The sequence below is a fragment of the Pygocentrus nattereri genome, chromosome 18 (genome assembly GCF_015220715.1).
Source record: "Pygocentrus nattereri isolate fPygNat1 chromosome 18, fPygNat1.pri, whole genome shotgun sequence".
NCBI lineage: Eukaryota > Metazoa > Chordata > Actinopteri > Characiformes > Serrasalmidae > Pygocentrus > Pygocentrus nattereri.
The window spans coordinates 8,850,133-8,864,458 of NC_051228.1; the positions used below are offsets into that span (position 1 = coordinate 8,850,133).

Sequence of the window (14,326 nt, forward strand, 5' to 3'; positions counted from 1 at the left end):
TGACATGTGGCAGGGTCAGTAAATCTCAGCTGGGTTGGAATAGCTGAATGATTCTTCTGTTCCTACCCGATTTCCTTGATTTTGCTTTATCTACCGGCTGAAATAACATCTGCTGATATCTAGCGTCAGATGCCGTTTGGTGATCAAGTGGTCAACAAGCTGGATATCCAGCTGGACTAGATGAAAACATGCTATACCCTATATCCCATGCTAGTCAACCAACTGGTTAGGCTGGTAGATTAACTAGTTACTTGACCAGTATCGGATATGTTTTCATGTGAGTTTGATTATGGCCTGTCAGCATGACCAACCTGACCAAGCTTCGTTATGCTGGTCGTGCTGGTTTTCTAATGTTGAGAATGTGAGTATAACCAATAAAATTAAACAAACATGGATTCTGGAGAACATGTTCATTTTAATCAAAGCAGAAAACCCGTTTAGTTACTCAGTGTTAAAGTGGAAGGATTTTATGTATAATAGGGAGACGGTTTTAGTGATGCAAGCTACCCTTTCAGGGGAGTGAATGATAAAGCATTAACAGTAATACTTCTCTTCACAAATTCAACCACAAAACTGAGCACCATACATTCCCATTTAATCTAACTGATTGACCAAGCTGTCACCAAGTGTCAGAAGCTAGACTAAGAAAAACTAAGTGGTTAGCTCACTGATCTTAATATCTTTCCTGTAATGGTATTTAATGTTAAATATCATTTTTAAATTAGTTACTGTACTTTACTGTTACGGCAGCAAATACAGTAACCCAGATAAAGTTGAGCTTACCTTGGAGTTTGGAGCCTGCATTCGTCACTTTACTGATCATTTTGACTCTGAGCTGTGAGTGCACTTCCACAAACCCTCTGCAGCTTCAGAAATGAAACCAGAACAGTGGCAGAAGATCAGGAGAGTGTGTCTCAGGCATTATACGTTCCTCAGGAACACATTTTCCACATTTTTACAAATTTACTGCCAGTGATGTTCTCATTGCAGGTTTGTTTTGAGGAGCTCTGTCAAACTTTTTCCTTCACTTGATGGAGGACAGAGCGATCAGAGAGCTGTGTTAATCATAATTTTGCCCACCATCTGCTGAAGTAAAGGTAAAACAGTGTAAATTCAATTCTTTTGCTGAACCGTGCCTTTAGTGGTATATGCTGCTGCTCCATTTCACCTTCAGACTTGTCAGTAAAACAGTAATATTAGAGGCCAAAGAGAGTTCAAAGGTTCAGTAGGTCTGCAGAAAGAAGGAATGAAAAATAATGTCCAAAAACGTAAGGTCATTTTAGAAGAGGTCATATTTAACTGCCTATCTCTCTCTTTCTCGCTCTTGCTCACTCACTCACACACAGCTATCTCTTGATGGATAGAGGTCAATAGGAGGATTTTTTTTTCCAGATGTGCCTCAGTGCTCAGGGGGATGAGGCACTGTCCTTCCTGAAATGCATTTTCTGGACAGTGCAATAGATACTGTGGAGATGTGAGGGGTGACAGATATGATTCAGATATCACAGGCTCTACTTTGTCTTTTGGACAAGATGATAGTGGCCATTAAAGCAGGTCATGGTTGTTTGGATATGTATGATGACCTTGCCGGGCAATGAGGCAGTCGTGACACTATAAATTTTATTAGCAATTTATTGTGCTTACCAAAGGCTTATTAGTCTTAAGACCCCCCTCAATTGGGGCTGTTTCCATATACTGATGAATTTTTTCATATGCTTTATGAGTTTTGTTTTATTTTTATTCCTCACAAGTCAGAAAATAATTTGTGAGCACAAGGCAACAGGTCGATTCCAAGATTAATAAACATCTTGATTGTTTTTATCCATTTCTATTGATAACACCATGAAATAACACTGTATTGGAGTTTCTGGCACTAATATTTCCATCCATCCATTTTCTAAGCTGCTTCTCCCTCAGGGTCGCAGGGGGGTGCTGGAGCCTATCCCAGCAGTCATTGGGCGGAAGGCAGGATACACCCTAGACAGGTCGCCAGTCCATCACAGGGCAGACAGACATAGACAGTAACTCACACCTAGGGGCAATTTAGCATGTCCAATTGGCCTGACTGCATGTCTTTGGACTGTGGGAGGAAACCAGAGAACCTGGAGGAAACCCACACAGACACGGGGAGAACATGCAAACTCCACACAGAGAGGACCAAGCAAACTCCACACAGAGTAGATCGTGGTCATCTGGCCGGGGAATTGAACCCAGGCCCTCCTCGCTGTGAGGCGACAACGCTACCCACTGTGCCACCGTGCCACCCAGCACTAATAAATATATATATGTGTGGAGTTTGCATGTTCTCCCCGTGTCTGCGTGGGTTTCCTCCGGGTTCTCTGCTTTCCTCCCACAGGTATATATACATCCAAATCACTGAATTCAGGTGTTCCAATCACCTCTATGGCCACAGGTGTATAAAACCAAGCACCTAGGCCTGCAGACTGCTTCTACAAACATTAGTGAAAGAATGGGTCGCTCTCAGGAGCTCAGTGAATTCCAGCGTGGTACCATGATAGGACGCCACCTGTGCAGTCATGAAACAGTCACTTAGTTTAATAAAATGAAATATTATCCTTAATGTTGCATTTACACCCAGTATTTCAGCTTCATCACTGACCGAGAACTTAAAAAAAAATGTCATGGAAAAAATAAAGCACAGATTTAAGCTCTCCCTCATGATGCATTTTTCATGATGTCCCCAGACAGGCCCTATTAGATATAACCCTGTAACATCAAGAATGAAGCTCCAATAAAATTAACATTCAAAATCTGTCATATCTGAAAATTTGTGATGAAAACTCGATTTAGATATTGACTAGAAATGATTCTAAATAGATTTTGAACAGTAGTGTAAATAACTACTATTCTTCAGTAACTAATATGAGGGTAATAAGTAAGAGCAGGAATTGTGGGGAATATGGACCCTTGGGGTTTAATTTGTTAAAAAACATGATGGCTGGAGAAAGTGTTCACAAGAAACCTTTTGGTTTGAACTTTTGGTATTGGTTTTAAGATTTCTGCCATGCTTTGAAATGCATGGTGTACTGTCTCTTCCTGAAAATACCTCCCCGTAAGTTCTTTGAGCCTTGTGTTATTGCATTGTCCTAGTGCTTGGGGGAGTAGGTCGGTTGGCGTAACAGCAGAAAGCTGGATTCGGAGAAGTGAAGCAAATGAGGCATGTATATATTTCCCTCGAGCTTCCTTCATGTGTGTCCTTACCCTTTGACATGTATGACAGATTACTGCTTAAGCATAAAGGATTCCTTTACAGGGTTTCATACTTCGGGACTGTCTAATCACACTGCTTGCCATTGGGCATTGGTTCTGAGCCAATCAATCGACTGCTGTTCTGTTCTCTTACATAACTGGAGGGGTTTGGGGGGGGGTGATCACTGAGAAACAGGAGAAGAGAGAGAGAGAGAGACAGACAAAGCAACAGACATAATAACAGATGTTCTACATCGTGTCCATTGTCGCAGGTATGGAGGGGGTGAACATGGACCGAGGCTTCTTCAGGAAGGTGGACGTGCCGGACCATGCACACTATATCGTGGCTTTCTTCGTGGCGGTCATTGGGGGCGTGGGAGTCATGGGGAACGTGCTGGTCATGTATGCCTTTTTCTGGTAGGTCACCTCAGCTCTCGCTCACACTAAAAATCAGGTCATTAGAGGGACTGGGTTCTACTTTTTCCTGCATTTTTAGGCTGTCAAAGTTAGTGCATTAATAACTTGTTATTGCAATAAATTCTTAATGCAACCAATTCTTTCAATAACCTGTTTTCCTAGTGTGCAGGCTGAAGCCCAGCTGCTTGCATGCTGTACGTTGCTATGGTAGAGTCCATGATTGTGGCCCTGTTGTTCAAATACAGCTTTTATTTGGCGACACCTTCAGCACACCACATGAAAAATTGCTCATGGGAAGGATAACTCAACAAGCAGCAAACTGACAAAAGCAACAGCAATGATTAACTACGCAAAATAATATAACTAATTCATATATAACTAGTATTTAAAAAAATCTGTCCATGTAAAATTTGTACCAAAAGTTCCTTTGAATGTAATCATTTTTGTGAACATCTTATAATCATTTATTGTAATTAAAGGGGAATTTCACCTATTTCTACGTCAATTGGAGTGGTTTGGTGTGAATGATTCATTGTAGACAAACTTACCAACTCTGATTTCTTTACAGTGGTGCTGATAGGAACCAGGTGTCACAGCATCTACACTGCAATTATGGCCATTTTATTCACTATCCAAAACCACCAGTGTACCTACACGTGTCTTCCGAGTTTTCTATGTATTGTTGATAATGGTAAAATATGGTAAATCTAAAAAAGTCTGTTTCTATTGGGGACTAGTTCCCTTATATCAAGTTCAAGTTCAAGTTCAAAGTGTTTATTGTCATATGTACAGAGGAAACAGGTTTCCTTATATACAATGAAAAGCTTACTTTGCTCCTCGCTAAGAATGCCAGATATAACATTAAGAATATAAAGAGTATATATACAACCATATATATTAATCAAGAAATAGTGCAATGTATAAATTACAGTGGTATGGGTAAATAGTGCTGTGCCTTGCCGGGAACATGATTATCTGCAGCAGAAATGAGTAGTAAAGTGCGATAGTGCAATTGTAAACATGTGCTACAGTTAAAGTGACAGTTGTTGCAGGTTATTCCTGAGGAAAGAGTTCTTTACCAGTGGGGTACACATCACACGTCTGTACCTAAGTCTGGCAGACCGAAGTGTGAATAGTTATTTCTGGTTCAGAACTCTGATTGCGGTGGGGAAGAAGGAGTTCTTTAGCCTGGAGGTCTTGCACATCATACTCCTATGCCTCCGTCCTGAGGGCAGAGGTTTGAACAGACCGTGCTGGGGGTGGGTGGGGTCTTTGATGATGGAGGCAGCTTTCCTTTGGACTCTGTGGTTGTAAATGTTCTGCAGAGAGTGCAGTGGAGAATTGGTGATCTTCTCTGCAGTCTTCACCACTCTCTGTAGGCATTTACGATCCATCACGGTCAAGCTGCCGTACCACACGGTGATGCAGCTGGTCAGGAGGCTCTCAATGACGCAGTTGTAGAAGTTGCTGAGGATCACCGGAGACATCCCAAACCTCCTTAGCCTCCTCAGGAAGTACAGCCGCTGTTGAGCCTTTCTGACTAGCTGCTTGGTGTTCAGTGACCATGTGAGGTCTTCACTGATGTGGACACCCAGGTATTTAAAGCTGCTCACCCTCTCCACCTCGAGCTCCCGGATGAAAAGTGGCCGATGAGGTCTCCTCTCCTTCCTCATGTCCACTATCAGCTCCTTTGTCTTGTCCGTGTTGAGGATGAGGTTGTTATCATCACACCATGACACCAGTCTGGTCACCTCCCTCCTGTAGGCTGCTTCATCTCCAATATATTACCCTGCTTCTACCCCTCGATCATGAGAAATACATTTTAGCTTCTTAAAACTATCATAAAAAAATGTCTCAGACACCAAGGAACTGTATTCATAGCCATTTCATGTAGCAACATTTTGTGAGGCATTAAATGCTTCAGACATCTGGTTCCTATCACCACCACTGTGAACAATTTTGGCTTGATGCATTTCTAAAATGAAGCATTTCACACCAAACCACTCTGAACTTAACTTTGTTTACATCTTAATTATTTAATTATTATGTGACAAGTCTGTGGAATTCCACTTTAATGTAAACAGGCTATGTTATTGTACCTTTAAGATTGTATGTAAACAACCTCTGTTTGCCCTGTATTGTGTCTTATTCAAGAAGTGGTCCAGTCTGAAATGTGTGAAAATATGACTCTTCAGGCTGAAATCCTTGGGGATATGGGAAAAATGACCTCCATTCAGATAGTTGGAAGGCTACAGTAACACATTAAACTTTATGTAACTGTTCGGCTAGAGAAACATCTTCATCACGTCAGTGTGAGTGGGCAGGGTAAATGTTAGAAGTGGTCATATATGCTTTTTGTCATTGCATAATGAGATTCTTCAATAGACATATCGACAAGACCTGCAATGACAACTGATCACATTACATTATATGTATGTAGCATAATTAGACTTGCAGGAATGTAATGTAAGGAGCCATGTCTAAAATGAGGGTGGCTGTGCTTTTTTGAGGGAGGTGTGGATCCTCAGTCTTGCAAAACAAGTGACTTAACCACTCTGCTATAGCACCAATTACATACATGTACATTCAATTATTACTTTCAGCCTGTAAAAAGGCTTTCAGCATGATGACTATTCTCATTCCCAGAATGAGTGCCGCAGAAATGCTTACTGTAAAAATAAACTTGCATTACCATAAATAGATTTATTTTTTAGCCTCAGGCTGCTTTTTCAGTTTAGTTTCCATAATCCATACGTAGAACACATACATCGACTCTAGAGCTAACAGTAAATGACTGCTAATCTTGTCTTATTTGCTTTATTGAAAGTTGGGTGTGCTGATGACACTGACAGTCAGACTAAATTTAGTCCTGGCTGAGAGCGACAAAGCATATTATAAGTAATGAACAAAGACAGCGTAAACACTCCAGCCAGTGCTAATTCAACCAGGCACACGCCATATTTCACGTACATTCAGAACCAGTCGCAGTTCCGAAGCTGTTGCCTGGTCTTCCAGGTCTGGGCGCCTGCTATAACATGTTATGAAGATTAGTAAAAGTTAGTATGAACATTTTTTTTACAAAAATGCTGTCACTGAAAAAACTTAAAATGCTTAGAACGCTTAAGATTACCATATAAAAATATTGAAACATTGAGCACAAGCCAACACTGACATATCACCAATATCAAGACTAAAACGAAAAGCTTAGGTATTGACAAATTTTGAAATCGAAGCCTTGAGTATCAGCCAATGCCATTATTGAAATTCTGTTTATCATCTAATACCTGTACCAATATTAAAACCATGAATATCATCTTATGTCAGTTTTCAAACCTAAAGTATCAGCCAATACCAATATTTGTCACAACGGGCCCCTCCCAGTACTACATATGCTTTTGTTTTGTTTTAAGTCTTCTCCATGTGCTTTCTTTCTTTTGATTATTCTCTGTCCTGCCCCCTTGTTTCTTGACTCCACCCTTGATTGTTCTCACCTGTGTTGTCCACCTGTGTATTGTTAACCCTCGTTGTTTCCCTGCATTTAAGCCTTGTGTTTTCCCCTGTGAGTTTGCTGGTCTTTGTATTGTTTGAATTGTTCGATCCTGTAGTGTATGTACTGTTTGGTATCTCTGTTTGATATTTGTTTCTTCCGGCATCCGTTGTTTGTTTATCCTGTGTTTCTTTGTCATGTCTGTTCCCCATTCATTCCATGGCTCTCTGACCATGGACTGTTTTGACCCTGAATCTGGATTTGCCCCAAATAAATCTCGCTTCTCTATGCATATGCGTCCGCCTCCTCATTGCTCCCCATTGTTACAGAATACTTCACAATTAATGCAGACGGCAGATACAGAGGCTTTTCAGAAAGCTCTGGCGGAGCAAGGACAACTCCTAGGAAGACACCAACATGTCCTGTCGGGAGTTACGCATTCCTTGGAGTCCATCGCTCAACAACAATCCGAGCAACAAGTACTGGGAGGGGCCAATCGTGACAATACTGATGTTGGAACCTTGAGTATCAGCTAATACCAGTGTTGAAACCTTGAGTAACAGCCAATGCTGATACCAATATCGAAACCTTAATTGAAACTGTGAGTATTAGCTTATACCTGAATTGATTCTGTGAGTATCAGCTTATTCCATTATTGAAATCTTGAGTGTTCACAAATACTGATATTGAGTATTGGCTGATAACGATATTGAAACCTTGAGTATCAGCTAATACCAATACTGGTATTCTAACCAACATGATACTAACATTGAAAACTTCAGTATCAGCCAATACTAATACTGAAACCATGGATTTCAGCCAATACCTATACCAATATTGAAACCTTGAGTATCAGCCCATCCCAATATTGAAACCTTAAGTCAGGCCATACAAATACTCATACTTAAGTATTAGCCAATACAGGTATTGAAACATTGCAGTTCAGCTGATATTGATGTTGAAAACTTGAGCAGATCAACAGATGATCTATTTTTAATTGAAACATTGCTTAAGTACCCAAGCACTCTACTACCCCACATGAGTAAATACACAGCAAACATCATATCACGTAGTGTGTGCACTATTTCAGGATAGATTTGTTTCAGGATTGAACCAGGCTCATTCTTTTCTCCTCTGATATGTGATTCAGCATTTTTCGCTGATGTCAGCTAGACCCTGGCACTGGTGCAATTTCAAATCATAGGTATACCAGAAGATCTGGCTTGTGGCATACATGAACATAATGTGATATAATATTGTACAGTCTGCAATGCAGTTTTGCCAAGCCTGTATATTATGACATGACAAACTTCTAAGCAGAGGAGTAAAGTAATGAAGAAGAAATAGCACTCAGGTTCAATTTTGGAGTACTTTTTACACCACTGTTTAAAAGACTGCAGTTATCACACTGATTGCAGTGGGCTTCAGTGAAAGTGTCACTCTGTCTGGCAGGCCATGGACCTAGTACATTAGGGTGAAACAACAATGGGCTGAAACTGTGGCCTTGGGGAACGCCAACATGCTTTTTGCATTTTGTCCTGCTCTCGCAGTCACAGTAGCGTTTTGCTCTCTCTCTGCAGCTATGCTAATCTCTTGTAGGTCACATCCCTAAAGACAAAACATTTTTATGGATGCTCCCAGTCAAGATGAAGATACAGAATGAATTCATGTGACCACAGTATGCCCAGCGAATTATTGTTTTTATCTTCCCAAAAAAACAGTTATATTTATGGCATTTTGTCAGACGCTTTCATCCAGAGTAACTTACAATTTGATCATTTTACACAGGTAGGTGAAGGTAGTGTTAGGAGTCTTGCCCAAGGACTCTTGTTGGTATATTGTAGGGTACCTACACAGGTGGGGATTGAACCCCAGTCTACAGCATAGAAGGCAGAGGTGTTACCCACTACGCTATATGTCAAATGAAGTAATAACAAAAAATTGGAGCATACTTGATTTTTTTTTTATATCTTTACATATTTGTTTTTTCATGATCTTAAAAATCTTTTGATCTAAAAGTTTCAATGCTTGATCTTTGTTGCTAAAACATTTCAACAGTAATGTTGGTACCAGCTTCTGCAAGCCTGTTGGAAAACCATCCAGGATGGCTCCTCATGAGACTGTTTGAAAGAACAGCAAAGAGTGAATCTAAAATAGAATCTAGGGTTAACATCTTTTTGGTAACTACATGATTGACAAAAGAGTTTTTAATGAGTTAATTTAGCCAAATATTCACACTGATATCAGTTATCTTTTTGTAAGGGTCATTTGGCCTTCAGTTTCAAGTTTTTAGGTCTCTCCTCATTAAAAGCCAGGAGTCTGGGGCTGTATAAGAGAAACATCTTCATTCTGAAAGCTTATCTGTTTAGTCGCCATGACAACTTCAGTTAGGGATAAATTTAGGACTTTCTAGCATTTCTAGCATTATAGGCAACTGTTATAGTTATTCTTTTCTAACTCACCTTTTTCACTTTAGTTTTGTTTTGACCTGGTTACAGTGGCTGGAACTGACATTTTTAACATCATTTTGATGATGTGCTTATGCACATGTATCGTCGGTTGCTTAGTAACAGACGTGACTTTTGATTGTCGACTTTGATTCAGTAGTTTATGGTTTGTTTTTTGAAATATGGTGTAAGATAAAATTTTGTATTTGTAAGTTAAGATATTTTGTGAGAATTTGTGAAATTTCTAATTTGCAACCAAAGATGGGAGGTTTTTGTAATACAGCCCCTTGTATGACTGGAAATGACTGCCCAACTGCATTGCCAAGATGGCCACTGAGTGCTTATCTCAAGCATCTACCCACCTCTGCTCAACTGTTAGCATTGCAACATACAAAAGATACAAAATTACTCATTAGAGATCTTAAAAAAGCCAATGCTTTATGTGAAAAATTGCCCCAAACCCAGCATAGATTTAATTTCTTTGAGGGGAAATGCACAGCTTATAAACCTGTCATAGAGCTAGGGCTTTTATGCTAATTATTAGGGTTAAAGATATGCTGCTTTAGGAATGTCCTGTTAAACAACTAATCAAAACCAGACAGATGGCACCCCAAGTTAGACATATGTAGGTATTGCATAAAAACAGAAGTACACCTTTAGATATAGAAGTTTTTTTATAGGTTTCAGGAAATAAACTAGGTAGCTATCTAGGCTAACACCTTAGGCCCAGAGGAGCTACAGCTTGTGGAAGATAACAAGCTGGCAGTGTTGTATATCATTCACAGATAGCTGCTTTCTTTACATCTTTCAACACTTTTAAATGTTAGAAAGGTGGAGCGACTCAGTTTATTGTATTAAAGAAACATGAAAGATGCTGACTGTAATGTAAAGACTAGATTAAAACCAAATATCCTCTCTGTTTAAATAAAAAAAATAAAAATAAAAATCACACATTTAGGTTTTTGTTGAATAATTTAAAAAAATATTCAAGGTGGAATAATCAGAATTTTATACAAGCGACATATACATCTTGTGACGTGGGGGGAGCGATGATGACGTGGACGCATATGCGAAGAGAAGCAAGATTTATTATGGGCAAATCCAGAATCAGAGTCAAGACGGTCCAGGGTCAGGGAGCCAACATGGAGATAAGGAGGGACAGACAAATGCATACACGGATAAACATGCAACGGAGGACAAAATAAAGAAACACCAAACACTTCAAACAATACTAACATCTCAAACACTTTAAACAAAGACCAGCAATCTAACATGGGAAAACACAGGGCTTAAATACAACAGGGATGACGAGGGAAACACGACACAGGTGGTTACAATCAGGGGTGGAGTCAAGAAACAAGGGGGCAGGACAGGGAAGAATCAAAACAAAGAAAGCACATGGACAAGTAAACAAAAGCACATAGAAGACTGAAACCAAAACAAAAGCACATGGATGACTGGGAGGGGCCAATCATGACACATCTCTGCTACAAACAAACACTTTGTTTCTAGCACCTAGCATTTATATACAAGTCCTTCAAAAATGACAGGAAGCACAATGTTACAATTTACCTCATGGGTGGGTTAACAGTAACAGACAGAGGATTAGTTGTAACACTCGTTAGAAAAGTCTGATGAATTAGTGCAAACAAAGTTAATTCAGTATAATTCTATGTTATAATAAACTAATATACTTTCCAACCATACTGCATTATACAGTATATTATGTATCTATAAGACAGACAGGCAGCTCAATTGATCGATACACACAGATTTATTTATTGTCCAGTGAAGGACAGCAAATAAAAAATTTACACATCAGTAAAATATGGCACATTGTTTCTGGATAACTACATCTTCACCAACTGTTAATGTCAATTTCATTAATATACTTCTTTAAAAACAACATCCTAACATCTAAGCATCTGTAAACATATTAGAACAAAAAGACAAATTTTACTTTATTTGTCTTTGTTTACTAAACATGGCTTAGTTGTGCCAACTAGCCCTGCAGTGAGGAGGCTGTACTTAAGCCTAGTTAGCACTTCCTGTGAGCTTGTCATATACTTCAAAGCGGTGCTATGTTGTAGGCAACAATGTCAATAAAGTAATATCAAGTTGGTAACTGAAAAAAAGCTCAGTAAGTAAAAAAATGGTGATGAAAAAATGACTTACTTGCCCTGAAAACACTCTTTGACACAGATCTTTTTAAAATGCTGACGAATCGCTCTGAATTTGGGTGGGAGACTATGGCTAGGAAATGTAAACGTTAATAGTCCATGTTAAATTGTGCCCCGTGTTAGGTTTTTCCCCATGCTCCCCTATAATGAATGCGCAATAAGGCTAAACACATCCATGGCCAAGTGACTACAATACCGCTTTCTAATTTTATGTGTGAGCCCAGACTGGGACTTCCAATGGGACTGATTACCGCAAAGCAAATCCACTGTGATTATGTAACTGTATTGACTGTATGCAAATGTGCATTTGACCTTAATTAAGCAAAAGCATATGTAACTCTACTACTAGACAGTAATTACTGTTTTGTAGCTGTTCAGCACATATGGGAATTGTGTGGCACAAATTTGCATGAAGCAAAGGCAATGACTCAGCGCAGTTATTGGCACTGCTGTGTTTTACAAAGCAGATGATTAAAACTACAAATCAAGCTTAATTAGTTTCATTATTCAGTGGAAGCTGCAGTGTTAACCTTTGCATCATTTTCCAATTTACTCCTAACAGCAAGTACTTTAGTCAGTTGCTTTATCACAGTGAAAAATTACTGGACTGTTCTCCTGTGTTTTTGTCTACATAATGCTTGCCGCATTTCATTGAGAATCTATAATCTGACTTTTACGAGCAAATCTAATTAGCACAACGTCTGGGAAGTGCCAGTCAGATCTCTATGTTTGCATTGCTGCGGTTAAAAAGCTCACCAGCTCTGAGAAAGTCATCCAACATTGTCAATGCTGGTGATAAAAGTCTGATCCTCATTTGGTCTTAACCTTTTGATAGATTATCCTTTCATTTATTATCTCCCTCAAAGTGTCAGGCAGCTAATCATATCCTAATTTTAAAGTCCTCCTCCAGAACATGTAGGCAGTACATCTAGGGCCTAATGCATCCTGTAACAGGGCAGCTCCAGATGTGTAAGTATAGTACTACGCAAGAAACCTTAGCAACTAAAGATAATGTAGCATACTGCAACTGTCATGGGAGCGTGGGAGGCATAGCGATTCAGAGCAGTCATGCACAGAGACTCAAGCAAGGCACAGGTTCCCAGTAGGAGAGACGTTTGTTATAGATAAGTTGCTTTTCTTAGCTTAGAGATGTATACCTGTGTTATTTGTGTAAATCTGTGCTGGGCTGTGGGGTAGTTTGTATGGATTTACTGTCTGTCCCTGAAGGATAGTTGTGTGGTTAAAGTGACCTGTGTGCTATTTTGGCTGTTTCAGCAGTGCTGTGCGGGGTTCTACTTTGTTGCATGTTCAAAAAAGAGCCTTTAAAGTGCAATGTTTCCTGCATATTCTTTTTCTTTGCACACTGGTGTCAGAAGTGGGATGGCACCACCAAGCAAGCTAGAGAGGAATGTAGTTTTCTCAAAGTCAAGGCAGATGGTGCAGAAGAACAGCAGCATGGTGGCCTTTGTCATTGACTGCATTCTGTTCTGATACATTTCTCATGTCTATTCATTTGCTGATGCAATTATGAGTTTTTGCAGTATCTCCACTCTTTGCCATTCCTTTTGGGAGACTTTCAGTTTTTCAAAAGAAATCTTTCAGGATATTTTGCCATGCCCTCAAAGTTCAGTCTTAGAAGCTGACTATATTTTCTGCTTCTCACAATCCAAGCAATCCCAAACACCTTCATCAAGGTCTGGACTCTGGGGTGGTCAGTTCATTGTTCTGAAAGCACCAGCAGCATCTTTGATTGGTAAATGTTCTTCTGTCTTTCATCCTTTAAGACCCATAGGACTGAGTTGTCTTCTCACAGCAGATGGACAGTGGATTTTTTTTACATCTAAAGCAAGACTGAAGCTTCATTTTCTCCTCCCTCTCTGTGCTGTTTATCTGATGGGGATAATTCTGATTGTCTACCAGGTTTTCCAGGATAATTAAAAGTCAGATTTTCTCCGTCTCTTTAAAAATTTTAGTTGAAAATGTTATTTTCTTGAATTTTCTGAAAAAATGAATGCTCTTACGGTGACTGTGTTCAATGACAGACTCCTCCTCCTCAATAAACTGTGATCTCACCAAGCCTGAATTTGTAATGTAACTGTACAATCTAGCCCATTTTTTTCTTGTGAACTCAAAATAAAGTTGTTTTCTCCAGATCACAGCTTATTTTTCTTATGATCTCAAGATAACAAAAGTTGCTTTCTCCAGATCACAGCTTATTTTTCTTATGATCTCAAGATAACAAAAGTTGCCTTCTCCAGATCAGTACTTATTTTTGTTGTGTTCTCAAATAACAAAAGTTGTTTTCTCTAGATCATAGCTCATGGCCATGAGGTAGTTAAAATTTTCTGGACTGTTATTTTAAGACCTTGTCTGTGTCTTGTCTTTAGATAAAATAAGTCGTTTTCTCCAGATCACATCTTATTTTTCTTGTGGTCTCAAGATAACAAACGTTGTTTATTCCAGAACACAACGTACCTTGAGATTACAAGACAGATAAGTTGTAATACCAAGAAAACAACTTGTATTATCTTGAGATTATAAAATAATTAAATCTTAAAATAACCATCCAGAGTCAGAACATTGAT

The 14,326-nt window shown here is 39.3% G+C and overlaps 1 protein-coding gene across 2 annotated transcripts in view; it reads left to right on the forward strand.

Moving 5' to 3' along the window:
- opn4xa (opsin 4xa) overlaps positions 1-14,326 on the forward strand; it is a 51,139-nt gene that overhangs the window by 20,540 nt on the left and 16,273 nt on the right. For both annotated transcript variants that reach the window (XM_037547548.1, XM_037547549.1), the window contains exon 2: positions 3,483-3,627. In XM_037547548.1, the coding sequence (XP_037403445.1) occupies positions 3,485-3,627 (143 nt within the window). In that variant the 5' untranslated portion in view covers positions 3,483-3,484. The remainder of the gene's footprint in view (positions 1-3,482; positions 3,628-14,326) is intronic.